Source organism: Triturus cristatus, chromosome 2_2 (assembly GCF_964204655.1).
Source record: "Triturus cristatus chromosome 2_2, aTriCri1.1, whole genome shotgun sequence".
Taxonomy (NCBI): domain Eukaryota; kingdom Metazoa; phylum Chordata; class Amphibia; order Caudata; family Salamandridae; genus Triturus; species Triturus cristatus.
Window position 1 is genome coordinate 815,651,494 of NC_140582.1, and position 26,127 is coordinate 815,677,620.

Here is a 26,127-nt window from a genome sequence, read left to right on the forward strand (position 1 = left end):
TTTGAACTGCCAGAGTTTCATCGAAGAGGTGGTAAGACTCTTCCTCCTCCTCTGTGGATAGCTTAAGAAAAAAGGAGAGCAATGTGATCTCCTACTCAGTATGAAAAGTTGAGACAACCTTAGGTCAAAAAGCAGGCACTACACCTAAAACAAGTCTACCTAGAAACATTTCCAAATGAGGAGATTGCAACAAAAAGAAGCCAGTTCTCGAAGTCTGTGACCTGATACAACGGCTACTAAAAAAAAAGAATATAGAGTCAAAATCTTGAGGTCCATGTCCCTCAAGGGCTGAAACTGTGGAAGCTGCAGGCACACATAAGCCTTTGTTAAAGTGCTGTCAGTCAGAAGCAGCCAGTTGGAGGCCCCTTTTCTCAGCCACCAAACGGAAAGATGAACAGTTCTACAGCCATGACAGAGGAGGACTCAGTAGTGAACATGGAACCAGAGGAAGGATCCATTATGGAGACTTGGCCAGCTGCCTCAGAAGGGGAACTATCCAATGCAAGGTCAAATGGGAACTAGCAGGATAACCTCCACTTTTGCTTCAATCAGCCAGATCGGAAATCTGTTTGTCAAGGGAAAGAAGAAAGGGTACAGCAGTAGAGGTAGCCAAGGAGAGGTCAGAGCATCCAACTCCAGAAATTTAGAGAGAATACATGGAAGAAGAGTGTTGTTGGCATTTACAAACAGATCAACTTGAGTCGTAAAAAGAAGAATGCATCATTCTTAGTTGATCCACAATCACCAAGTCTACTCCAGGAATGTGTGAGCCTGTCAGAGGTTGCCTGAAAGTAAAGAAAAAAAGCGCTATGACACGTCCAGCATTTTGTTTCCTTTAATTTCAACCATGCTACAAAGCAGCCAGGCTGCTGTACAGCATGGCTGTTGGAAAGTAGGTTATTGGTAGGGGCAAATTAGGTCTGCCACTGGCAATAAGGCCACTAACACATGGTAGGACTCAGCATAGGTCTTAGAAAATTATTCATATGCTCTTCATGTAGCCGGATCCGGTGAGGGTTCACCGGCTTCAGAGTTCTTCTAGTCCCGGTCAAACTCTGGAATTGGACCGATGGAGCTTTTAGCGGGATGAACCTGGTTGGCTTGGCCGGCTCTCGGGTGAAGGCAGGCGGCCTGGCTGGCCAGGTTGAGTCGGTCCCTCTATGGAGGTTTTTTTCCAAAGTTGCTCCAAAATTCTCCAAAGTTCTTGAACTTCTTCCTGAAGTTCCTCAAGGGGTCCCAAAGTGTCTCAAACTCACTCCAAGGGTCTGGAAGCTCCAAGATGGTCCTTGAAAGTTGAGGACTTCAGTTCCCACAATCCACTGGTACAAAACCCTTACAAATCCACTAGTGGTTCTCCAAGATGCGGATTTAGGTGGTGATGTTCCAGATGAGCTCTTTTAACCTGTAGCTTTCAGGGAGTCCACTCTTTAGTTATTTTTCAGCAAAATATTCCACAGGGCTGTAGTTTCAGATGGTGCAGTTTTCAGAAGTCAGGCCTCAGAAATCTTTGCACAGCAATCTTCTCAGCTTGGCAATGTCTTGCTTCAGTAAGTTTCAAGCAGCAGATCTGAGAGGCTCTGTCCCTCTCAGATACTTATTCCCAGTTCTCTGGGTCAAGCAGGAGGTCACTGCTGACCAATGGGAGCAGGCCAATTCCCCAAAAATATGACCACATCCTGCAGAGTGTGGCATTATTTTGTCCCAGAGTGCACCAGATCTTCCAAATTAATAATAGCTGAGTTTCCAGCAGAGCGTCAAGAGCTGGCTAAACCCACCCCCTAGGATGTCTTATTTCCATAGACTCTCCCCCTACCATCTGCACATACCTTCCCTAATCCTAGGTCTGGTTGGGGTCATAAGTGTGGAGTGGAAACTGACACTGTGGCCATCCCTCTGCCTTTGAAGACCATGGTTTATGACTCCTCCCCCTGCTCTGACATTTCTGTGTAGCAGCACACTGCCCTCTCAGCAGAGCTGGTTAACTCAGGGGCTCCTTATCACCTCTTCAAGGCAGCCTGGCTAATCCACTTAACTCTGATCAATCAGGACAGACCACTGGAAGGCTGAATTTGGACTTACAAACAAGAAAGTCTTATAACTTCTTGTATATACACTTTAGGAGAAATTTAACAATATGATGTTGGATTTATTAATACAATTCTGGGAAGTCTTTGAATGTATTTCTAGCCTGTTCCTATCAAGAGTTATTAGTTACTAACCTCTAGTCATGTTAATTCACACAAATAAGAAGCACTCAATTCAAAACAATATTTCCAAACATCAATTTTTTGGATTCAAACATAAGCATCATTTATTCTTAGTTGTCATCTTCCCTCCCAACAAGAAAGATGTCTAATATATCACATATAAATGTCCTCTGAATATTTGAGGTACTTCCTCCAATTGCATATAGAACTGGTTGTTTTAAGATGATTTGTCAATAAAGTTCTTTTTCCATCCTTAGCGGTTCTAATCCTTTTTATATATTCCCATCAATCCATCAAGGAAAATTGTTTCACTTCCTTTTTATGATGATTTATCATTGAGATTCTTTTCAATCCATTAAAGGATTATTCCATCCTTTTATATTTCAGTCCTTTTATATTCCAATCAATCTATCAAGGAACAAATGCTTCAAATCCTTATTTCATACAATCTCAACAGCCGACGCGTTTCGTCCCCTCCTGGGACATCATCAGGGCTGTGAAATAAATAAATATTCCATCAGATTTTCATCCTATATGCAAATAAATTCACATCCTCCATTCCTTATACATCATTTCCTGCCTGTTAGAATGGGGAACCTCTGGTTGGCACAGGTAGGTACTTGTGATAAGCAGCGGTCCCTTCTTCTATTCAGGGCGAGGGAATTACCCCTTCAGAACAACCCCTGCTCACCCTATAGGTAGTGTGGCGCGAGCAGTCAGGGCTAAACTTCAGGGCGCTAGTCAGTTAAGCATTTATGATCACACACAGTAAATCACAACGATCCCCCACAAATGGACACCAGGCGTAAGTTGTATCAAAAATACGGATGCTTTATATAAAAGATTCTTTGTTACGCAGGCATGTACAAGACCATCAATAACGGTTGCGAAATGGAAGCCACAAGATGATAATTAGGCACTGTTCTTGTTTTTGGTAACTTATTCGATCACGAGCGCTTCACAGGGCTCGGTTGAGTCGGTCCAGTCACGGTGAGGCGCAGCGTACCCGGGATACAGTGATACGGGGAAATCAGAACGTTGCGGACCCCGAGTCCGATAGAGAGTTCACTGTACCTGGGAACGTGCGGTGTGGTTGGACGAGTCTTCAGGGGAGATGCAGGTTCTGCACCTCGTGGGTCTTCCGGGTCAAGAATTCAGCGGGCGGCTCTCGGTAGACAGGTGCGGCCCAGGGCCTCCGACACGGACTGTGCGGTAGGTCACTGCGGAGGGCGGCACGGTCAGACTCAGGCTGAGAGGTGAAGCGGGGCGGCCGGATACGTTACGACGTACGGGCGGCCGTCCGAGGCTGGATTTCACTTCCCCACTAGAAATCCGGCGGGAGGGCGAGAGGGCACCAAGCGCGCTCCAGTAGCAGGCAGGTGACAGGGAAGCGGGACGGCCAGACTCGACGGATCCAGAGCGACTCAGGTAGAGCGGGGCTCTCGGCGAGTGGAGGCGGCCAGGCTTCTGGGTGTCACGGCCCTAGGAGGGATGCGAAGGTGCGCAGGGCACTCCGGCGGGAGAAAGCACACGGCTCGAATTCTCAGACGAGCGGAGGCACGGTGAACCCACTGGTCCTGGGGTTCAGTTCAGGGGGCAAGCTCTTCTTCCAAGCCCTTGGAGATAGTTGAAGAACAAAGTGCAAAAGTCTCTTTCAGTCTTTTTCCTCTCCTTCCTTAGCAAGGCACCTACTGCAGGCCAGTCCCACAGGTCAGGGAAAGTTACTCCTCCTTCAGCTTCTTCCAGGTCCTTCTAGTCAGGCAGAGTTCCTTCGTGGTTCAATCTGGATCTGATTTCTTAGGAGCCAGGCTCCTACTTTTATACAGGGATTCTTTTGTTCTTTAGCGCCAGGGGGCCTGGGCCTGGCTCAGTCCAGTTTTGGAGCACTCTGTTGTGGTGACTCGGCTTGTTCCTTTCAGCAGCAGGGCAGAGACATCAGCCGCTCCACAGGGGGCGGCGCCGGCTTTGTGGTGGCAGAGCACAGGTCTATTCAAGAGTCAGGGTGCACTCCTCCCACCCATCCTGGTGTAATCTCTCTACCCACCACCTGGCAGCCAACCTGTCTCCTGGAATCCCCCAGCCCTGCTCCTGTACTGTTGCTAGGCAGAACACACACACACAGCAGAGTCGGACTGAGATGGTCAGGCACGCAAAGGCTAACTTTCTAAAAGTAGCATTTGCAAACCCAGGATATTAAAATAACCTTTCCTAAAAGATGTATTTTATTATCCCGAGTTCAGGCATACTAAACATGACTTCCTACCATGCTCTCTGAGTCCACTGGGGTCACAGCGTGTAGCGATCCCAGCAGCCCATTCTGGCCTATGGAGAGCAGGTAGCCTTCAATAGTGAAAAACGAAAATGGCTGGAATTCACTACTAAGACACGCCACACACATCAGGGCATGTCCTACCTTATACCTACAATGCACCCTGCGCTTAGGCCTACCAGAGGGGTGACTAACGTGTAGTTAAGGGAAGGTTTAGGGACTGGTAAGTGGGGACACTTGCTCAGTCAGCGCGACGGTACCAGACCGCGCGCAGGTTCTGCAGTGGCAGACCCTAGACACATTTTACCTCGCTACTTCGGTGGGTGGCACAACCAGTGCTGCAAGCCCACTAGCAGCATTTGGATATACGAGCCCTTGGCACCCCTGGTGCACTTTACTAGGGACTGATAGTAAACCAAATAAACCAAACGTGGAAGTCAATTCACATAATACATTTTACCATAGGGAGCACTTGCACTGTGGCACTGGATGGCAGTGGCACAGTGCCCTGAGCAGCTAACACCAACACAAAAACACATTGAGGCACAGACAAAAATGGAAGGGTGACCCACGCCAATGGTGCCAGGTCTAACACGTGTCCCCTCCAGCTGAAATGTGGGGAGAACTACCCTACCCCAGGGAGTTCTTCATCACTAAGGCGGAAAAACCTGGACAGACCGTCAGCATTGGCGTGATCTGTGCCAGGGCGATGCTCCACCGTAAAGTCCATACCCTGTAGGGAGATGGACCACCTCAACAGTTTTGGGTTCTCACCCCTCATTTGCATCAACCATCTGAGGGGCCTGTGGTCGGTCTGAACCCGGAAGTGAGACCCAAACAAGTAGGGTCTTAGCTTCTTCAGCGCCCAGACCACAGCAAATGCTTCTCGTTCTATCGCACTCCACCTTTGTTCCCGGGGAAGTAGCCTCCTGCTAATAAAGGCTACGGGTTGGTCAAAGCCCTCCTCAGTGATCTGTGAGAGAACAGCCCCTACACCATGCTCTGATGCATCCGTCTGCACCAGGGACTCTTTGGAGAAGTCAGGAGCCAAGAGCACGGGCGCCGTGCACATGGCAGTTTTCAGGGTGTCGAAGGCTTTCTGACAGGTGTCAGTCCATATCACTTTTCTGGGCTGCTTCTTCGAAGTCAGCTCTGTCAAGGGGGCAACGATGCTGCCATACCCCTTGACAAACCTCCTGTAGTACCCGGTGAGTCCTAAGAAGGCCCTCACCTCCGTCTGGGTCTTTGGGGGCTCCCAAGCCAGGATGGTTTCAACTTTGGGTTGGAGGGGCGCCACCTGGCCGCTCCCCACTTGGTGTCCCAAGTACACCACTGAACCCTGCCCGATCTGACACTTGCTTGCCTTGATCGTGAGGCCTGCCTTGCGCAGCGCCATCAACACTTCCCAGAGATGTTGCAGGTGTCCTTCCCATGTGCCGCTGAACACTGCGATGTCATCCAGGTAGGCGGCGCTGAACTCGGTCAGCCCAGCCAACACCTGGTTGACCAACCTCTGGAAGGTGGCAGGGGCATTCTTCATCCCAAAGGGCATCACCCGGAACTGGTAATGCCCATCTGGTGTAGAGAATGCGGACCTCTCTTTGGCCCCATCAGTTAAGGCGATCTGCCAGTACCCAGACGTTAAGTCAAACGTGCTGAGGTACCGTGCAGCCCCTAACCGATCGATGAGCTCATCAGCTCTGGGGATGGGGTGCGCGTCAGTCTTCGTGACTGAGTTGAGTCCTCGGTAGTCCACACAGAACCGGAGTTCGGGCGTGGCACCCGGCGCTGCAGCCTTTGGGACCAAGACCACTGGGCTGGCCCAAGGACTGCTGGAGGACTCAACCACCCCTAGAGCAAGCATCTTCGAGACCTCCTCTTTGATGCAGGCCCTGACCCTGTCAGTTACCCGGTAGGCCTTGTGCTTCACAGGTAAGCTGTCTCCCGTATCCACATCATGGACGCACCAAGTTGTGATACCAGGAACCAGGGAGAACAGATCAGGGAACTGCCCCAGCAGCTGGCGACAGTCACCCTGTTGCTCAGGGGTCAGGGTGGGTGAGAGGTTAACTCCATCCACTGACCCGTCTCGCTCTGAGGCTACCAAGAGGTCAGGAAGAGGCTCGGACTCCTCTTCCATCCCGTCATCGGTGGCCAAGAGCATGCCCACTTCGGACCTCTCCAAGTGGGGCTTCAGTCGATTGACATGTAGGACCCTTAAGGGGTTCCTAGGAGACCGCAAGTCCACCAAGTAGGTGACAGAACTCTTGCGCTCCACAATCTCAAAGGGTCCTGTCCACTTGTCCTGGAGTGCACAAGGCTCCACAGGGGCCAGGACCCACACTTTTTGGCCAGGTTGAAGCTCAACCAGAGTGGCATTCTGGTCGTACCACCGCTTCATTTCCTCCTGGCTGGCTTCCAGGTTTGCCTCAGCAAGTTGCCTGAAACGCCTAGTCTGGTTCCGGAAAGCCAGCATGTAACTGTATACATTCTGGGGAGGTTTCCTGGGAGATTGCTCCCAGCCTTCCTTGACCAGACTAAGAGGTCCTCGTACTGGGTGGCCGTACAAAAGCTCAAAGGGACTGAACCCTAGAGACTTTTGTGGCACCTCGCGGTACGCAAAGAGAAGGCATGGTAAGAGGACGTCCCACTTACGCCTCATGGGTTCCTCGAGACCCATAATCATGCCCTTCAGGGTTCGGTTGAAGCGCTCAACCAACCCGTTTCCTTGGGGATGGTAAGGGGTGGTGAACTTGTAGGTTACACCACACTCTTGCCAAAGGGACTTCATATATTTCGATATGAAGTTGGTGCCCCTGTCAGACACCACCTCTAGAGGGAATCCTACTCGTGAGAAAATTCCCATCAGTGCCCGTCCCACCACGGGGGCCGTCACTGTCCTCAGAGGGATGGCTTCAGGGTACCGGGTGGCATGGTCCACCAAGACCAGGATAAACCTGTTGCCCATGGCTGTCTTGGGGTCCAGTGGCCCCACAATGTCAATCCCCACCCGCTGGAATGGGGTACTGACCACAGGGAAAGGTTGGAGTGGAGCTCTCAGCTTCCTTCCACTCTTGCCACTTGCCTGGCAAGTCTGGCATGTCCGGCAGTGAGTGTCAGAACTCCTGCGTATTTGGGGCCAATAAAAGTGGGTGACAAGCCTTTCAAAGGTCTTGTCCTGCCCCAAATGTCCTGCTAACGGTACGTCGTGAGCCAGCCCCAGTAGGAAGGCTCTGAACTTCTGGGGTACCACCAGCGCACGGGCTGACCCAGGTTCAGCAACCTTAGGCTCGGAGTATAGGAGGTCGTTCTCCCAGTAGATCAAGTGAGTTCCGGACTGATCACCATTGGCCTGGGCTGCAGCCTGCTGCCGCATACCCTCTAGAGAGGGGCACTCTTTCTGCTCCCTGCAGAATTCCTCCCTGGTGGGGCCTCCTTCTTGCTGCCAATGGGTCAGCTCAGGCAGGTCCCCCAGTTCGGCTATCTGTTCCCCGGTAGGCTCCAGGGCATCCCCCTCAAGGTCTGCTTCCTCCTGGGCCGTGGGAACTTCAGGAGCCGGATTCCCGTGCCTCCCTCGCCCTCTCTCTAAGGCCGGTTCCTGGGCCTCTCCCTCAGGCTCCAGGGTTCCTTCAACACCCCTACTGGCTGCCATCGACCGGGTGGTCACGCACGCCCAATCAGGCAAGCCCACCATCCGCAGGTGAGTTGTCTTCTCCACCTTTTCCCAAGGGGAGCTCTCCAAATCGTTACCTAGGAGACAATCAACAGGCATGGCCTCTCTCACAGCCACTTGCAGAGTACCAGAGACCCCCCCCCACTCAAAGGGAACCTGAGCCATTGGACACTGACTCTCTGTGTTGTCAGCGTTGACAACACGGCAGAATGCGTGCGGGACAACCTGCTCTTGAGACACCAGGTGTTGCTTGACAGCAGTCACACTGGCTCCAGTTTCTCTAAGAGCCCCCACCCTCTTGCCATTTATGGTCACCCACTGCCCATACTTTTGAGTATTGGGGGGCAGCTGGGCCTCAGCGACCATCTCACTGTCTCCTAATGAGACTAGGGTCATCTGTACGGGATCCCCCGCCCCTTGGACGTCTATCTCCCTCCCCAAGGCTACACTATTCACCTGCTTGGGGGGTGGAGCACCAGAGGGTGCTGGTTTACCATACAGGGGGCACTTGGGATCCACGGAAATGTGCCCCAGGTTGTTACACTTGTAACATCTGAGGGGCCCTCTTTGAACAGGGTTACCTGGCGGGGCCCCGGTCTGCTTCGGGGGTGGGGGTGGCTGAGAACCTTTCCCTTGGTTCCCTTGGGAATTACTTTGAGGCCCTTTGTAGAACTCCCTCTGTTTACCCTTGTCCCCCCCACTCTTCTGCTGGGGACCCTGAACACCTTTGGCGGGGCCTCCCACGGACCCTTGTGGACCCTGGTGCTGATCCAGCGGTCCGCCTCCTCAGCAAGCTTCCTCGGGTTGGACAGCTTGCTATCGATCAGGTGTTGGCGTAGCTCAGGAAAACAATTATCCGACAAGTGCTCCCATGCGATTAAATCAAACAGCCCTTGGTAATCATCCACCTTGCTACCCTTCACCCAACCATCCAGCGCTCTGCAAAAAAAGGTCACATATTCTACATAAGTGGTACCAGGTTTCTTGGTGCAATCCCTAAATCTCTGTCTGTACAATTCAGGAGTCAACCCATACCTTGTCATAAGAGCCTCCTTCATGTGTGGATAGGATGTGTGGACATCAGAGGGGAGGTCTAGCAGTGTGTCCCGCCCCTCACTCAGGAACCTTCCCCACAACCCCGCTCCCCAATCCTTCTCAGGGACCCGGTGGGAGGACATGGCTACTTCATAGGCCCTAAACCACTGCCCAATATCATCCTGCTTATAATATTCTTTGACTACATCTTTAGGAATGTGCACCCTTGACTCTGTTGAATTGCTGCCACCAGAGGGTGAGTTGTCTAAACTCCTGGCCTTGAGATCCAACTCCCTCATTTTTACCTCATGCTCCATGGCCAGTTTCTGCCTTTCTCTCTCCATTTGCAGTTTTGCCATCTCCACCTCATGTGCTCGTGCAGCACTCCTGTCGGCCATCTCCTCTGGCGACAGGCCTCTGCTAGGCTCAGAAACACCTTCTGGGGGTATCACCTCCCGGGCATTCTCTGGGAACTTTGATTCGTGCCAGGCTCTCAGCGCCTTTACGTACTGATCCTTAGTGGTTAGTCCGCTTTGTTTAATTCGGTACTTGGAGAGATATCCTTTCAAGATATCATTGTTGCACTTCCGCAGTGCGCCTTCCTCCCAATCGATGTCATCAACTCCAGAGAATACGGAGGACGCTCTGCTCCCACTGACTGAGCTAGGCATGGTTTCTTAAGGTGGAGATTCTTCTTTAGCAACAACTGTCAATCAATCTGTGGCTGCGTTATAGGTCTGCGCTACGTGGTGATCAATAATTCACTGTATGTAAATCATAAATGCAAATTCGAAATCCCACCGCTGCCACCAATGTTAGAATGGGGAACCTCTGGTTGGCACAGGTAGGTACTTGTGACAAGCAGCGGTCCCTTCTTCTATTCAGGGCGAGGGAATTACCCCTTCAGAACAACCCCTGCTCACCCTATAGGTAGTGTGGCGCGAGCAGTCAGGGCTAAACTTCAGGGCGCTAGTCAGTTAAGCATTTATGATCACACACAGTAAATCACAACGATCCCCCACAAATGGACACCAGGCGTAAGTTGTATCAAAAATACGGATGCTTTATATAAAAGATTCTTTGTTACGCAGGCATGTACAAGACCATCAATAACGGTTGCGAAATGGAAGCCACAAGATGATAATTAGGCACTGTTCTTGTTTTTGGTAACTTATTCGATCACGAGCGCTTCACAGGGCTCGGTTGAGTCGGTCCAGTCACGGTGAGGCGCAGCGTACCCGGGATACAGTGATACGGGGAAATCAGAACGTTGCGGACCCCGAGTCCGATAGAGAGTTCACTGTACCTGGGAACGTGCGGTGTGGTTGGACGAGTCTTCAGGGGAGATGCAGGTTCTGCACCTCGTGGGTCTTCCGGGTCAAGAATTCAGCGGGCGGCTCTCGGTAGACAGGTGCGGCCCAGGGCCTCCGACACGGACTGTGCGGTAGGTCACTGCGGAGGGCGGCACGGTCAGACTCAGGCTGGGAGGTGAAGCGGGGCGGCCGGATACGTTACGACGTACGGGCGGCCGTCCGAGGCTGGATTTCACTTCCCCACTAGAAATCCGGCGGGAGGGCGAGAGGGCACCAAGCGCGCTCCAGTAGCAGGCAGGTGACAGGGAAGCGGGACGGCCAGACTCGACGGATCCAGAGCGACTCAGGTAGAGCGGGGCTCTCGGCGAGTGGAGGCGGCCAGGCTTCTGGGTGTCACGGCCCTAGGAGGGATGCGAAGGTGCGCAGGGCACTCCGGCGGGAGAAAGCACACGGCTCGAATTCTCAGACGAGCGGAGACACGGTGAACCCACTGGTCCTGGGGTTCAGTTCAGGGGGCAAGCTCTTCTTCCAAGCCCTTGGAGATAGTTGAAGAACAAAGTGCAAAAGTCTCTTTCAGTCTTTTTCCTCTCCTTCCTTAGCAAGGCACCTACTGCAGGCCAGTCCCTCAGGTCAGGGAAAGTTACTCCTCCTTCAGCTTCTTCCAGGTCCTTCTAGTCAGGCAGAGTTCCTTCGTGGTTCAATCTGGATCTGATTTCTTAGGAGCCAGGCTCCTACTTTTATACAGGGATTCTTTTGTTCTTTAGCGCCAGGGGGCCTGGGCCTGGCTCAGTCCAGTTTTGGAGCACTCTGTTGTGGTGACTCGGCTTGTTCCTTTCAGCAGCAGGGCAGAGACATCAGCCGCTCCACAGGGGGCGGCGCCGGCTTTGTGGTGGCAGAGCACAGGTCTATTCAAGAGTCAGGGTGCACTCCTCCCACCCATCCTGGTGTAATCTCTCTACCCACCACCTGGCAGCCAACCTGTCTCCTGGAATCCCCCAGCCCTGCTCCTGTACTGTTGCTAGGCAGAACACACACACACAGCAGAGGCGGACTGAGATGGTCAGGCACGCAAAGGCTAACTTTCTAAAAGTAGCATTTGCAAACCCAGGATATTAAAATAACCTTTCCTAAAAGATGTATTTTATTATCCCGAGTTCAGGCATACTAAACATGACTTCCTACCATGCTCTCTGAGTCCACTGGGGTCACAGCGTGTAGCGATCCCAGCAGCCCATTCTGGTCTATGGAGAGCAGGTAGCCTTCAATAGTGAAAAACGAAAATGGCTGTAATTCACTACTAAGACACGCCACACACATCAGGGCATGTCCTACCTTATACCTACAATGCACCCTGCGCTTAGGCCTACCAGAGGGGTGACTAACGTGTAGTTAAGGGAAGGTTTAGGGACTGGTAAGTGGGGACACTTGCTCAGTCAGCGCGACGGTACCAGACCGCGCGCAGGTTCTGCAGTGGCAGACCCTAGACACATTTTACCCCGCTACTTCGGTGGGTGGCACAACCAGTGCTGCAAGCCCACTAGCAGCATTTGGATATACGAGCCCTTGGCACCCCTGGTGCACTTTACTAGGGACTGATAGTAAACCAAATAAACCAAACGTGGAAGTCAATTCACATAATACATTTTACCATAGGGAGCACTTGCACTGTGGCACTGGATGGCAGTGGCACAGTGCCCTGAGCAGCTAACACCAACACAAAAACACATTGAGGCACAGACAAAAATGGAAGGGTGACCCACGCCAATGGTGCCAGGTCTAACACTGCCTATTTAACAATCTCCATGGTCGATCAGGATATATAGACATATCATTACTAGTTTTTAACAAACACCTGCACAATTATCCTCATGATACACATCATGATTAGAAACGCTCCACATTATAAAATTCACCTCGTACAATACACTACCACTCCCCCAAAAAATTTTTACCCCACATTCTTATCTGGATTCTATTTCCACATTATTGCATCCTATGTCCTGCTTACCTCATCCTTCCCCAGTGTCCTATCACCCAGACAATGTAAATCCTTTCATTGTACCTTATTCTAGTTATGTATTTTTATACAACGCTAATTTTACTGTGTTATCGACCAAGTCCCCCATCCACTGTAGTCGATTCCTATTCCCCAATCTTAATTATGCTGTTGTGTTAAACCTGTCACTTCTATTTAACACTCTCAGTCCTAATAGGTTTTAAAATCATCTCACCTTCTTTTTCCAAATAACTGAATGAGCTCTTCCCGAGCTTATCTTATTATTTAGTTATCCGTCAATATCAACAGTAACCACCAAACATTATAGTTCCTACATGGAAGACAAAGGAGAAAAGATATTCTCCACCAGTTCAAACTTATCTTAAATACTCTCAACCCAATGCCCCACTTATCATAATTGAGTCAAATTTCCCCACATTATTTGTATGCCATTACCAATGACCTATGATTTCAAATTCAATACTCCCCGTCTCAACAAGATTTACTCTCTTCTCACCTTATTCTCCCAAAATTCTTGGTGAGCTTTTCCGGGACTATTTTCTCATATGTTATTCATCAATCTCAACATTGACCACAAAAACTTCTTTTCCTCCATTGAAGACAAAGGAGACCAAAAATGTCTCCAATTGTTCTATTCATTTCTTGATTCTACACCCCCTTCTTTCTAGAATCTCTCACCCCGTACCTGTATGAATTCAAGCGTAGATACTGCCCGGCTCATCTCTCACCACGGTCTATTCCGTCTTTCCTGCTGCACACAGTGACCCATCCCGTTCCTCAGAATATAACTCGTAGCCCAGCCAATCACTGTGAGCCATTTCTCATTCATCAGCCTGTTCTCTCTCTGGTCCACTGTCTTTCTGACCAATCATCCTACACCATTCCAAAAGCTGTTGTGCCAACCAATCCTCATTCACCCTTTTAAACACCATGCTTTAGCATATCCTGTTCCCTCTCTGGTCCGCCGCATCATCCAGTCCATGGACCAATCATCCTACACCATTCCACAAGCTGTTGTGCCAACCAATCCTCATTCACCATTTTAAACACCATGCTTTAGCATCTCCTGTTCCATCTCTGGTCCACCGCATCCTCCAGTCCATGGACCAATCATCCTACACCTTTCCACAAGCTGTTATGCCAACCAATCCTCATTCACCATTTTAAACACCATGCTTGAGCATATCCTGTTCCCTCTCTGGTCCACCGCATCATCCAGTCCATGGACCACCAAATCTCATAACTGCCAACCCTGCGGGAGCACTATTATCAACCAATCTCATTCATTCCTCTGTTGGCTGCAGCCAATCATTGTCTATTATTCCAAGCCATGATATCGTTCCCGTCTTTTTCTACCCCACTCATACAAAAGAAATGGTCCAAATAACCAATCACTGCAGTGTGTTGCCCTGTCCTATTTGTTGTATCGAATCACCGTGCACCATTTCAAATCCCAGTCTCTTATACTGATCCAGTCACCCCACTCTATTAACCCAAGCAGTTCGAGTGCTGTAATTCTATACTGCCCATCGTGGTTTGTCATCACGTACCCCGGACTGGCTATCCGTATCATCAACCCTGTGTCCAAACCGAGACAATCATAGTGACACATCACCAAACATCTTCTATCATGCAAAATCGGCATATATCCCATCGTCGTCTGTCCCACTCCTACAACCGAGACAGTCCGCGTATCCAATTCCTACAGTACATCACCTTGTCCTATTTGTCGAGTCCAATCAACATGTACCATTTCAAATCACGGTTTCTTGTCATGTTAACCTATGTGGCCTGGGATTTGCAATGGGAAAAATGACTTGGGCAATTTTTCCAGCACTAGGGCTTACAAAAACATATTTTATAAGTACTTCACTTATTTCTACAGGACACCTACCCCATGTGCAACTAGGGGAGACTTTAGGGGTTCTGAATCTGTAAAAATATTGCATATACTCCCTCCACAGTGCTCCTAGCATCAAAGTCGAATTTGAGCAGCACTTTACCACAATGTGGGGAGTGAAATTTGAAATTTCACTTAACCCATGACATATAAAACTCATTTTATAAGGGTGTACCTTATAAATATCTGACCCCACACCCCATGGACACCTATGGGACACCTTGGGGGTTTCTAATATGCCAAAACATTGTAGGTTATCGATTTTTAAGTGCCCCAAACCCCAAAGTCGAGTTTGGGCACAATTTACTTTTTAAAAGCAATCCTGGCATCCAGGGCTGCTTTTAAACTGACCTCAGGCTTCAGCAGTGCACACATGTAAGTGCAAAAAGAGCTGCTGGCCTCTAAACTGCCATGCCCTAGGGTACTAGGGACTTCTAGGTAGTTTCAGTCCCCCTGCCCTATTATATACTAGGGGCTTAAAGGGTAGGTCATGCCAATCACAGGGGTACCCCACCATAGCATTGTGTACCCTAGTGTATGTAGGTGTTTTAACTGTATTCTAATGTGTCTTTTTCAGAATAGCACTGGCCCTGGGCCGGGTCAGGCAGAGCCCAGGGTCAGTCAGAGTCAGTTACCACCAGTAGCAGTCAGGAGAAAGTTGGGGGGTGCCCAGGGCACACGATGACTTTGCAACAATGGCTAAACAAAACATCAACAAAGCCAATAGCTCTCGTTTTCTTTACTTTCAGCCATGCTGCTGTACAGCATGGCTAAACAAAACATCAGCAAAGCCAATAGCTCTTGTATAGGCAAGACCGATTGGCTTTGTCAAACTTTTTATTGTAGTGGGAAAGGGGCATGCAACGACTGGAAAGCAGGTAGAAGGGAGGTGGGGTAGGGCAAGCAACAATGGAGGAGGGAGCGGGTTGGATGTGTGAAGCAACAACAGGGTGAGGAGCCAGTGGGCCAGTAGGACAGGGCAAGCAAGAACAGAGGGCAAGGAAGAACAGGGGCCAAGCAAGGACACAGGAGGGGATGGGAGAATGATGCAAGTGTCAATGGGCAAGCAACAAAAGAGCATGCCAGGTGGGGTGGGGGATGGGAGAAGTTACAACAAAAGTCGAACAAGCAACAACATTGGGGCAAACAGCAACAATGGGGAAAGCTTCAGCAACTGGGGAACAAACAACAATTACAGTCAATGCAGCAAGAGTAAACAAGCATTGGCATAGCCAATAGGTCTCGCCTTTGGGACCTTATAAGTGTTTAGCCATGCAACAGTTGCATAACTAAATACTTATAAGGTCCCAAAAGCGAGACCTATTGACTATGCAAAGCGGACGTGCGGCCGCGAAAGTGAAAGTAATCGCGGTAAAGCGCGGCACGCGCACCCGCGCACATGCACTGTAGCTCTAGGCTGGCCTGGTAGCACTTTTTGGAGCCCTCTCAATAAGTCTCGCCAGACCAGCGCATGTGCTGGGTCAGGCGAGACCTAAAAAGGAGCTGCGCTGCCTGTCCGTCCTCTGCATCCTGTCTCCATCTCTGGCAAAGAGATGAGTTCAGAAACAGCCACTCGTTGGCTGCAGGAGTGTCTGGGACAGATATACAAACATAGCGGTCCTCATGGGATGCATGGTAACCAGAGTGGGATACTGGTTTTCAAGCCACAGGCTTCCAAATATATGTGCTTAGCATTTTAGCATTGATTGGGTCACTTTTTCAGGTCTGGCTTTAAATGTGGCTTGCCAGTGACCTAACACCAACTGCCATTGTTTCTGGATTTGAGCTGGCACCGTGAATCAGATATTCAAGTTCACCTTTTAATGTATGCACCATAACAGAGGAAAGCATTGAGCCAAAGGCACGAGTCATGGCCGTCCCCCATAAACAAGTAGGGTGCATACTCCAGGACTGAGAAAAAACCTGCTGTGGGTGGTGTGGTAAATAAAGAATACTTTCAGAAGCCGTTGGAACCAACCACTACCATTCCGCTAGCCTTCCATGGCCACTCTTATTGCCCCACAGTCATCAACACACCTTCCTGCCATATCAGCGCAACCTTGATGCTCTGGACTTCATACACTGCTCTTCTACCTGGTGGATTGCCTTATGCCAACCACAAAGTGCTGAGACGCAGGATCACGGTTGAGGCATCTTGCCCTTGCTAAGCTAATGTTGCCAGTGCCCCCTTCTTGCCATCCAAGGTCGTGTGGGCCACTCCAGCATCCAAGGTCGTGTGGGCCACTCCAGCATCCAAGGTCGTGTGGGCCACTCCAGCATCCAAGGTCGTGTGGGCCACTCCAGCCCAGAGTTTAGATGCATTAGTTCAATAATCCTGCAAGTGATGCATGGCCTGCATCACGCATATCTGAGCCCTGGTTTATCAAAGGGACCTGCCGGCGGCAGCGTTGTCCTGCACAGATCAGCTTTTCACACATGGCCCTGGAACCATAATGCAACACGTGCACAAATGCTGACATTTTTAAAGCCCTAATGAGGCATTCACAGCTTAGGCTGCACTAACTAGTGAAAAAGCACTATGTATTGTATTGTAATTGCATTTATATAGCACTTACTACCCCTGACGAGGCATTAAAGCGATTTTTCGCCAAGTAGCACGCTACTCCAGAACCCATAAAGGATTAGTGGTGAATTAGTATAGTCAAATATGAAAGTAATTTGAGTGGTGGATATATTAGTCAGTTATTTGGATTGAGAAGGATTGTGGAGGGATAGAAAAGGGAAACAGGTTTGCATTTATATAGCGCTTGCTACCCTTGATGGGATAAATGTGAGCTGCAAAAAGGTAGGCATTACTTTTAGGGAAATCCAGTATCCCCGGATTAAGGGTGGAACTGTTTAATTTATGTGATGTTGCTTATGACTTGGCTATTGAAGTTAACTCAAATAAAAGTACTGACTGGATAATCAGCTAATTGTGTCTGGTTGTCGCGTGCTTTGTGTCTGAGCCTCTGTCCCACACCATCCCCTAAAAGTAAACCTTGACTGCTCGACTTTGAGAGTTAAAGCCCAAACAGACATACGTGTTAAATCAGTGAGCTTGCTTTAGCGTCGGATTCCTGTTGTTACGGGATAACAGGATTGTCCCTACTGCCCAAGAGCTCAAGAGGGCGAGGAGAACAAGAAGCAACGCAGAAGGTTCTCTCCATAACTCCGCGGCACGCGCAGTGACGTGGCACAGGCCTTTGTTCCATGCTTGACTCAGCAGCAAGCAGTACTCGCCGATGTGTAGAACTACCAGCAGTACACACATGCCATCTATCATCTAATATTCTTCTCAGGTGTAATTTACTTTGGTCTTCAGCCACGCCCCTTTTTATGTCAAAAAGAACTGAATAAAAACTGATTGAAATTATTTTTGCTAGATGAAGTTTGGGAATCTGAAAAGACCCCGGGGCGTCAGCTCTCCCCTTCTCCTGGTGTGCATACAGGATCACCCGATTTCCAGACATACATTAATTGGCCTCTCTCTGTGTACACATGAGATCTTCCAGACTAGTTGCACGTTCGCCACAAAGCCAAAAATGAACAGAACAAAATCTAATCACTGAAACGTTATTGTCAATTATCCAATGAAATGTGGAGCAAGTTAGGCTGCACTGCTTTAAGGAAATGGCTAACGGCCATTAGGAAGCAATGTGCATGCGTCTCTCTCCCAATCCTTATGAAGTGCAGTAAACCCAGGAAAGCCATCAGTGCTCTTCAGCGCCGAGGCAATCACGAGCTGGCTGCAGGATAGCAGAGCAGAGCGAGCACAAACATAGGCAAGGAACAAAAACCACATGCTGAGAACCCACTACAATTAACGCATTAAGCTGTGCAGTTTTACGGAGTCAGTGAGCGTAGCACTCCAGTCCCTGCGTCCAATGCTTGTGGCGGTGTGTTGTCGTTGCGCGCACATACAAAGCAGGGCATGACATGTAAGCATTAGAGTCGGGTCAGCAAAAGGAAAAGCAGAGGATGTTTCAGGCAGAAATGCAAAGAAGAAAAAAACAAGCTCTTTAAACCAGTAACAATGTTACAAGCGCGGCCGAAACGGACCGCGCTTGTGCAATTGAAGCTGCCCGCGATAACAATAAACAAGCATTGGCCGCTAAAGCACTTAATGAGCCATGACGGCTGGTAGATAAGAAAGGCAGATGGCGGCTGGAGCCAAAGCTATGGAGAAGGGAGGGGGGAGTGGGAGCTGAGGAGCCATTAGATGCCAGCTGTGCACGTGCATGTGATCGTGCACTCAAGCTTTAGGCCAGCCAAAAGACTGTGGGTAGCACTTTGAAAATTCCACTTACAAAATATCTCGCACAGAGCAGCGCAAGCGCTAGCTCAGACGAGACCTAAAAAAGGGCCTCAACCATAGAGCAAACAGTGGAAAGACAGTCATTGGGTACAGAAGCAGTACTTGGTCCATGCTCCAGGGGAAAATAACAAATAAAGCCATCTCAACCTGACAAAAGAGAAGCAAGGGAATGAGAGTGGTGAAGTCAACCAGTGGTAAGCAGTGGGTAGGCTCAGAGCCCCCTCTAAGCTAACAAAATATCTTGCATGTATCAGCACATGGTTTGACTCAGGTGAAACCTAAAAACAGTTCCCATTTCGCCTGCAGATTTCCACCGATTGCCATTGTGCTTCCCCTCATTTAATTCTTTCAGTCTGCTTTAGATGGCACTTTCATTCCATATATTTGATCTCCAGTACTTTACAAAGCCCATGATGATGATCAGAAGGGTGACTATGATGTTGTCAAGACCACAACAGTCTGAGTGGACCAAGGGACTCCATACTAAGTCCACGGGATCACTTTTGAAGTGAGATGACTGGGCCTTTCAAGCTGTGCCTCTTGAAGGGAGAGTCTTGGTCAGAAGAAGCGATGATGAAGTTGTGTTAAAACTTTCTTTTATCCTAGGTGTACATTCTAATTATGTAGTAATTCTTGACACATGTTGTTAGAAATTGCGTCTCTAGCTGGTAGAGTCATTCACCCTGTCCAAGTAGGTACCACCTTCCTAATCAGGGTTAAGTCAGATACACACCCTAAATGAACCTGTACTAACCCACTGGTAGCTTGGCATAGAGCCTAACTTAAGAGGCAATGTGTAAAGGATTTGTGCAACACTAAATACAGTAAAAGAGTGAAAGCACCACATGAAAATAATCCCCACCAGGTTAGAAAAACAGAACTTAATTTAATTAAAAAAACAAGATCAAAAAAATAAATTCCAATAAGTAGAACCAGATTTATGAATTTTTAAAGAATATCTGGATTTATAGGGCTTAGAAACATAAAGCGCCAACAGGGGCTGACTGGTCTCACTGAACCAGGTCAAATCTGAAAAGTCAGGCCGACTACAATGGCGCATGGGTCAGATAAAGGAACCACGCAGGGCCTGCTTCCAACAGTACCTTCTCAGAGGATGTATCAACAACGAGACGTGGTCAGAGGCAATGCGTTGCAGTTGATCTGTGGGATTGTTGGCGGTGTGTCAGTTCCAAGTTGCACAGTTGGAAGATGTGTCGTCATCGAACCCCTTGTAAGGCAAACGATGTGTCATCATCGGGCTGCTGGCGCTGTGATGTTCCTGAATCCGTGATATGTTAGCGTAGAAGGGAATGCATCAGTTCTGACCGTCTCAAAGTCGACGATCCATAGATTTTGGTCCTGCAGCACATGAAAACCCACTTCCAAGGGCCCAGGATTCGACTGCACCACTTGGCAGGGTAGGACTCACAGATTGCAGAGTCCAGGTGCTGGTTGGTGTACTTGACTGAAGTCTTTGATATCCCTGAGACTTCAGAACAGAAGGCATGCAGACAAGTGCTTGGAGTCATTCTGGGTGCAAGTGGTGTAGGCCCAGTCCTTCTCACCCGGGCAGAGTGATGCTGCTCACTCTGCCTGGGTGAGAAGGACTGGGCCTGGGTTGTAGGCAGGTCAGCACAGCAGAAAAGCAGTTCTTCCAGAGCAGCAGAGTGGTGGTCCTTCAGCAGCACAGAAGTCCTTCTTCCTGGCAGAGTATCCACAGGTCCAGAAGTGTACTTAGTTGGTTTGGTCCGAAGTCCAGTTCTTATACCCAGTGGTGCCTTTGAAGTGGGGGTGACATCAACGAGGGGCTTTGTAGTGCAAAAGGTCCTCCCTTTCATGCCCTCGCTCCATATGCACTACAGGGGGTATGCAGCTCTTTGTGGGGGACAGGCACAGCCCATCCAGGTGCAAGTGTCTGCTCCGCCATCCCATCCTGCCCAGGGTGGCCTATCAGGATGTTAATGGTCATCAGGATGTGAATAGCCAATCAGGCCCACATAAGTTCCCTTTGTGTGTGACTGTCTAGAGGGAATGCACAAAGCCCAGCTGTCACCCAATACAGACGTGTTTTAGAGACAGGCACCAGGCACCCAGGGCTTAAGAGCAGAAAAATGCCAACTGTCTAAAAATGGCATTTTTAAAGTTATAATAATAAATCCAACTTTACCATTAAAGAGGACTCATCATTTCAACTCCTTCTCAATCAGGAATTATACTTAATAAATGTAATAAGGAATTCCCAATGATAACCTGTGAGAGTGGTAGGCCTCACAGTAGTTAAAAACGAATTTGGGAGTGTTTCACTACCAGGACATGTGAAACTAAAAATTATATGTCCTGCCTTTTACTTACAAAGCACCATACCATATGGGCTACCTAGGGACTGCCTTAGCGGTGACTTATGTGCGATAAAAGTGCCATTTTATGCTTGGCAAGGGGTTTTAAATGCCACATCGACATGGCAGTCAAACTGCACATACAGGCTCTGCAGTGGCAGGCCCGAGCCATGTTTAGAGGGCTACATAGGTGGGTGGCACATTCAGTGCTGAGACCTACTAGTAGCATTTAATTTACAGGCCTGGGGCACCTATAGTACACTTTAGTAGGGACATATGAGTAAATTAAATATGCCTATTGTGGATATACCAATATTACCATGTTTTAGGGGAGTAAGCACCTGCACTTTAGCACTGGTTAGCACTGGTAAAGTGCCCAGAGTCCTAAAGTCAACCAAAACAGATCAGCAAGAAGTGAAGCAAACAGGCAAAAGGTTTGAGGGAAGCCCACACTAAGGCTCACAAGTTTTACGCATGTAAATTTGGTTAATTTATTTCCTTGTAAAGTAGTCCCCTCAGTGCTATAGAATAAAGTAGGTCTTTGAATGACCACGGCTGAAGGATGATTGGGGTTTTCCCAAACTCATTGCATTCAAAATGAAGGCAGTTCTGTGCCTAACTACTATGCGTATTCAAAGTTATGTCTGTGTAATCCATGGGAGGATATCCAATTAAAGTGTTGAACCTTGGCAGCTGGCAGGTGAAACTGTCAAAACAACCTTCAGAGTCTTAAAATAAGTTGAAAGTAATAAACCAATAATTATGTGATTTGGCAGTGACCACTTTTTCAGTCAGCTGGCGTTATTATGTGTGTGTGATTATTGTCAGTTGAACTACACTCTACAAGTAATCTAGGAACTTGTCATAGATTGTCTACCTGAGTGCTAGGAATACTAGCATAAGACAGCAACATTACAAAATTAGTTTGTCTAGTTCAAGTATTCTGCTTAATACAGTGCTGCTTCGAGTCTGCCTAGGATGGCGTTATTATGGAGGAGGTAAGGTTGATGAACATCAATATAGGTAAGTGAAGGTCAACAGTGGTGAAATGCCTCATTACATCTTCATTAAAGGCCTAGTTTCAAAGAGCACAAATCTGTCATATGGCTGGAAAGGTGGAATTATCCCCTTTGCTGCGGGGGTAATTCCCTCACGGTGCGGGGGGGCAGGGTGGTGAGCACAACATAACAGCCTTACACAGGTGATCTTTTACCTAGTAGCTTACTTCTGTCTCTTCGACAACAGGCTCTTGGTACCATATCTTAATGCCTGTACCTGATGTACATAAACATGTCCTCAGGCCCGGTAGATTTATTCTGTATAAGGGTCACCACTTTCTTTTCATTCATGGTCAACAGCCAGCTGTGCATGATCATATTTGTTTAGAAAAGGATTAGCAGGGGAGTAACAAATGTTTTCAAAACATATCAATTCTAGAAAAACCCTGGAGTGACGACTTTAGTAAAAAAAGACTCTCCCTTAAAAGACAGAGGAGAATTCCTTCCAAGCTAAGACGAGGCTCTGCCAGCTGATCCTTTGACAAGCAGAGATCTGACATCCCTTGCAGGCTGTAATCCTAGAAGCAGAGACGGGGTCCTTCATTCAGAACCATCAGGTGACGGGTTAGCACTTCCCCTGGCGATTTTTGGCTACATTAGGTTCCATTAGGACATATCTTAGCACTTACACATACATGTTTCACCTACCCATCTAGGCTAGGCACAGTTAGGTAGGCTATGCATCATAGGAGTCCCCCAACGCTATTGTTTTATACATTATGCTTTTATTCATCTTATAGCACTATGATAGAAATGTATCTACTTTTTACGATATTGGTACTAGCGAATACATTTGTCTGCTCCTGTCTTTTGATTGTCGCAGCTAATATGTTTTATACTAGACTGATGCTTGACCAATAAATAATTATTGAAACCATTAGGACGTATCCTAGCACTTACACATACATGCTTCACCTACACATCTAGGCTTGGCACAGTTAGGTAGGCTACGCATTATAGGAGTACGCAGATGCTATTGTTTTATTTAATATGCTTTTATTCATCTTATTTGCACAATGGTAGAAATGTATCAACTTTTTACGATATTGGTACTAGCGATTACATTTGTCTGCTCCTGTCTCAGCTAATATGTTTCATACTAGACTGATGCTTGACCAACAAATAATTATTGAAAGTGTTCCAATCGTCATTCTATGTATTCTGAGAAAAGCAAGCACGTGTGTCTGAACGAAAGATACCGTATTGTTTCCACGATACCTGAGGAATCAGGGTTGTCATGTTCAGAGGTTGCCAGAAACTACCGACACCGCTGTAGAATAGTGGCACTAGTGCTAGCAGGTCTAACAGCTGTCTCATCCTTCGGGGGTGTCCAGAGTCTGTCTGCACACCAAGCCCTCAGTTTAGATCATCCAAAACGCACAGGTCCTGGGGGGGTCCTAGGAACTACACGACAGGCTTATAACATCTGCAGTTGTAACACCCAAGTAGATAGACAAATGCTGTTTTTTAAAATCACCATTCCCTGCAGTCAAGCAGTTGAAGATGCCACTCACTTAGGTTGTGGAGTTATTCTCTGTTATGGTTTAGACCTTAGGGGGTAAATTCACAAATAGTTTGACATTATGTTTATTTTTACAACCATGATAAGCCAAGCATTGGGAAAGTGCAGCTCTTAGATTTATAAGGCGTACATGAGGTCTTCTACATGCCTTCTCAGATCTACAACCTCTACAGGGTCGTGGCAGGAGGGTATCCCATAACTCCAACTCAATGAGACTAAAGGTAGAGAGTGATTCAATGAGATCATTGTACTTCTTCACCACAACTGATAATTCCAGGTAAGACTCTTACTACCCTTTGGAATCAAGCATTGGCAAAGTCTATATGGCTGGCATCGGCAAGCTGATGCTATGGCTATTTTATTTTATTATTACTTTATATTATTTTAGAAGCTTTCATGCAAACATATACATAAGTAGACCGATGCACGTGTTTCTTATAATATAGTTCTTATTGGCTCAAAGATAATATACTATTCGTTTTGAATTACAATTACTGTAATCAAAAGACATCATTTTAACACACAAAATGAGATAAAAAAGGATAATGGATGGAAAGAAAAAATATTGGCAAATTAAAATAGTAGCCTGCAAGCCCGGAATGGAAGTGGACTTCCTTTTAGGTTGAAGTGGGATCACTCGCAGTACAAAAATGTCAATTACCGAAGTGGGCTGGCACATTGCCCCATGCTTTATTCCGTGGTGGGCAGAAACAAATGTGAGTGACAGCTGAACAGACAAGCTTACCCACATCCCTTCTATGTATTTATTAGTTATGATTTTTTGGATTACAGAAGGTGAAACAGCTAAAGCTGCCTCCAGGCCAGACCTACAAATCTCAGGAAGCTTGATATTAACCATGGGCAATGAAGACAATAGCTACAAACCTGCTCCCAATGGCGACAAGATGTATTTTCACCAAGTTGCCTTTTAGGCAGATGCTCTTCCTTGCTAATTCCATCAGAGCAACCATTCTGAAGGCTCTCTCCATAAACTGATGCATTTACATTACTGTCTTCCTGGTTCAAGCAGTGATATTTGAAGATTGTGCTCTGGAAATGTTTGTTTCCAGCAGCACAATTTTAAATTGCGGTTACACTTGGCTAGTATTTTTCATTTTATTTCATATCCTATCCATTTACCAAAGACGAACTGCAGCATTAAACTGTGCGTAACATTGTTCGCTCCTGAATGCATCTCTAAACATCTCTAATACTCCCTAAGCCAAGGCTTTGGCATAAAACAAGCCCGTTGCACTGAGTATGACATCATTTTGCACAAGGGCCTTTTAAGCTTCAAATGTGAGTAGCCTAAAAAGCATGGTAATGTTGCTTTGCTGCTAACCAGTGTCACAGTTAGAACCTTCAGACAGCCTGTACAACTTCTTGATAAATAGTTCTCCAGGAATTTTCGTATATAGAGGTTTTAGGCAATTCTCAGCTATTTTAACAGATAATGTTTTCTTTTGCTAGAAAATAATTTAAATTTAGATAACAAATCTTTGACTGATGTACTGTTGATGTGGCCCTTTCATGTAATTGAACTGTTTATGTCCTCGACAGGAAGGAGATGCTGTGGTATGCCCTTACCCTATGATCGATGTGCAGTACTGTCCAGCCGTGGTGCTCCAGGATCTTCCTATGATGTGGTTACAGGTACTGGGAATGACTAGTTTCATGTAATAAATATGAATGGCTCGGATCTTTCATACTGTTTAGAAACAGAGTTCATAGGCAATTTTACATTTAAGTATATGAAATGGATGACCCTGTTAGTAATACATTGCTCCATGTTCCTCCCATGGTGCCTATATGCACTGCAGAACTCCCTATGTCCAATACCTCCTACTATGTTTAAGAAGTTGTACAGTGGGTTGGGCGCGGAAGAGGACTATGGTAGGACTGTCAGTGCTCAAGCTATAGGCTGAGAAAGGGCAGTTGGGTCTTATGGGCCTGGAACTACACCGTACCTCCAACATGCAGTGCGATGATGTTCAACAGAGGACAATTGGGAAAAGTGATTGTTAGCAGAAGTGGAGGGAGCAGAGAAGCTATCTTATGGCAGGAGCGCACCAAACACCTACCTGCTCTTATATATTGCGTCAAGTGGCTTAGACATGGGAATCAGTGGTAAAGCGGGTCCTGAGGGCACCGCCCATTTCGAGGGACCTACCGGTGGAGAGGCTCCAGCCATTTATATGAATTGGTCAGGACATGTCCGTGAGACGGTAGACGGAGGGAGGGTGAATAACAGTGGGAGATCTATTGCCAGGAGACACCTGAATAACATTTCAGGAGGCACGGAGGACCTTTGGAGTGGGAGCAGGACAATTTTTGCAGTTTTCAAAATTGGATCAAGATATTCAGGGAAATATGGGCAGGGTTTCCTACAGCCCCAACGATATCACAGACGGAGGCAGTGCTACTGGAGGGGGATCCCAGGTTAGGACTGTGTCCAGACTCTACATGGCATTGAAGAAAG

General features: G+C 47.9%; 1 protein-coding gene across 3 annotated transcripts in view; it reads left to right on the plus strand.

The window, feature by feature from the left end:
* The window catches only part of LOC146862826 (uncharacterized), a 354,446-nt gene that overhangs the window by 277,910 nt on the left and 50,409 nt on the right, over positions 1 to 26,127 (plus strand). For all 3 annotated transcript variants that reach the window (XM_085643304.1, XM_085643305.1, XM_085643306.1), the window contains one exon: positions 25,209 to 25,301. In XM_085643304.1, coding sequence (XP_085499430.1) covers positions 25,209 to 25,301 — 93 coding nt within the window. The remainder of the gene's footprint in view (positions 1 to 25,208; positions 25,302 to 26,127) is intronic.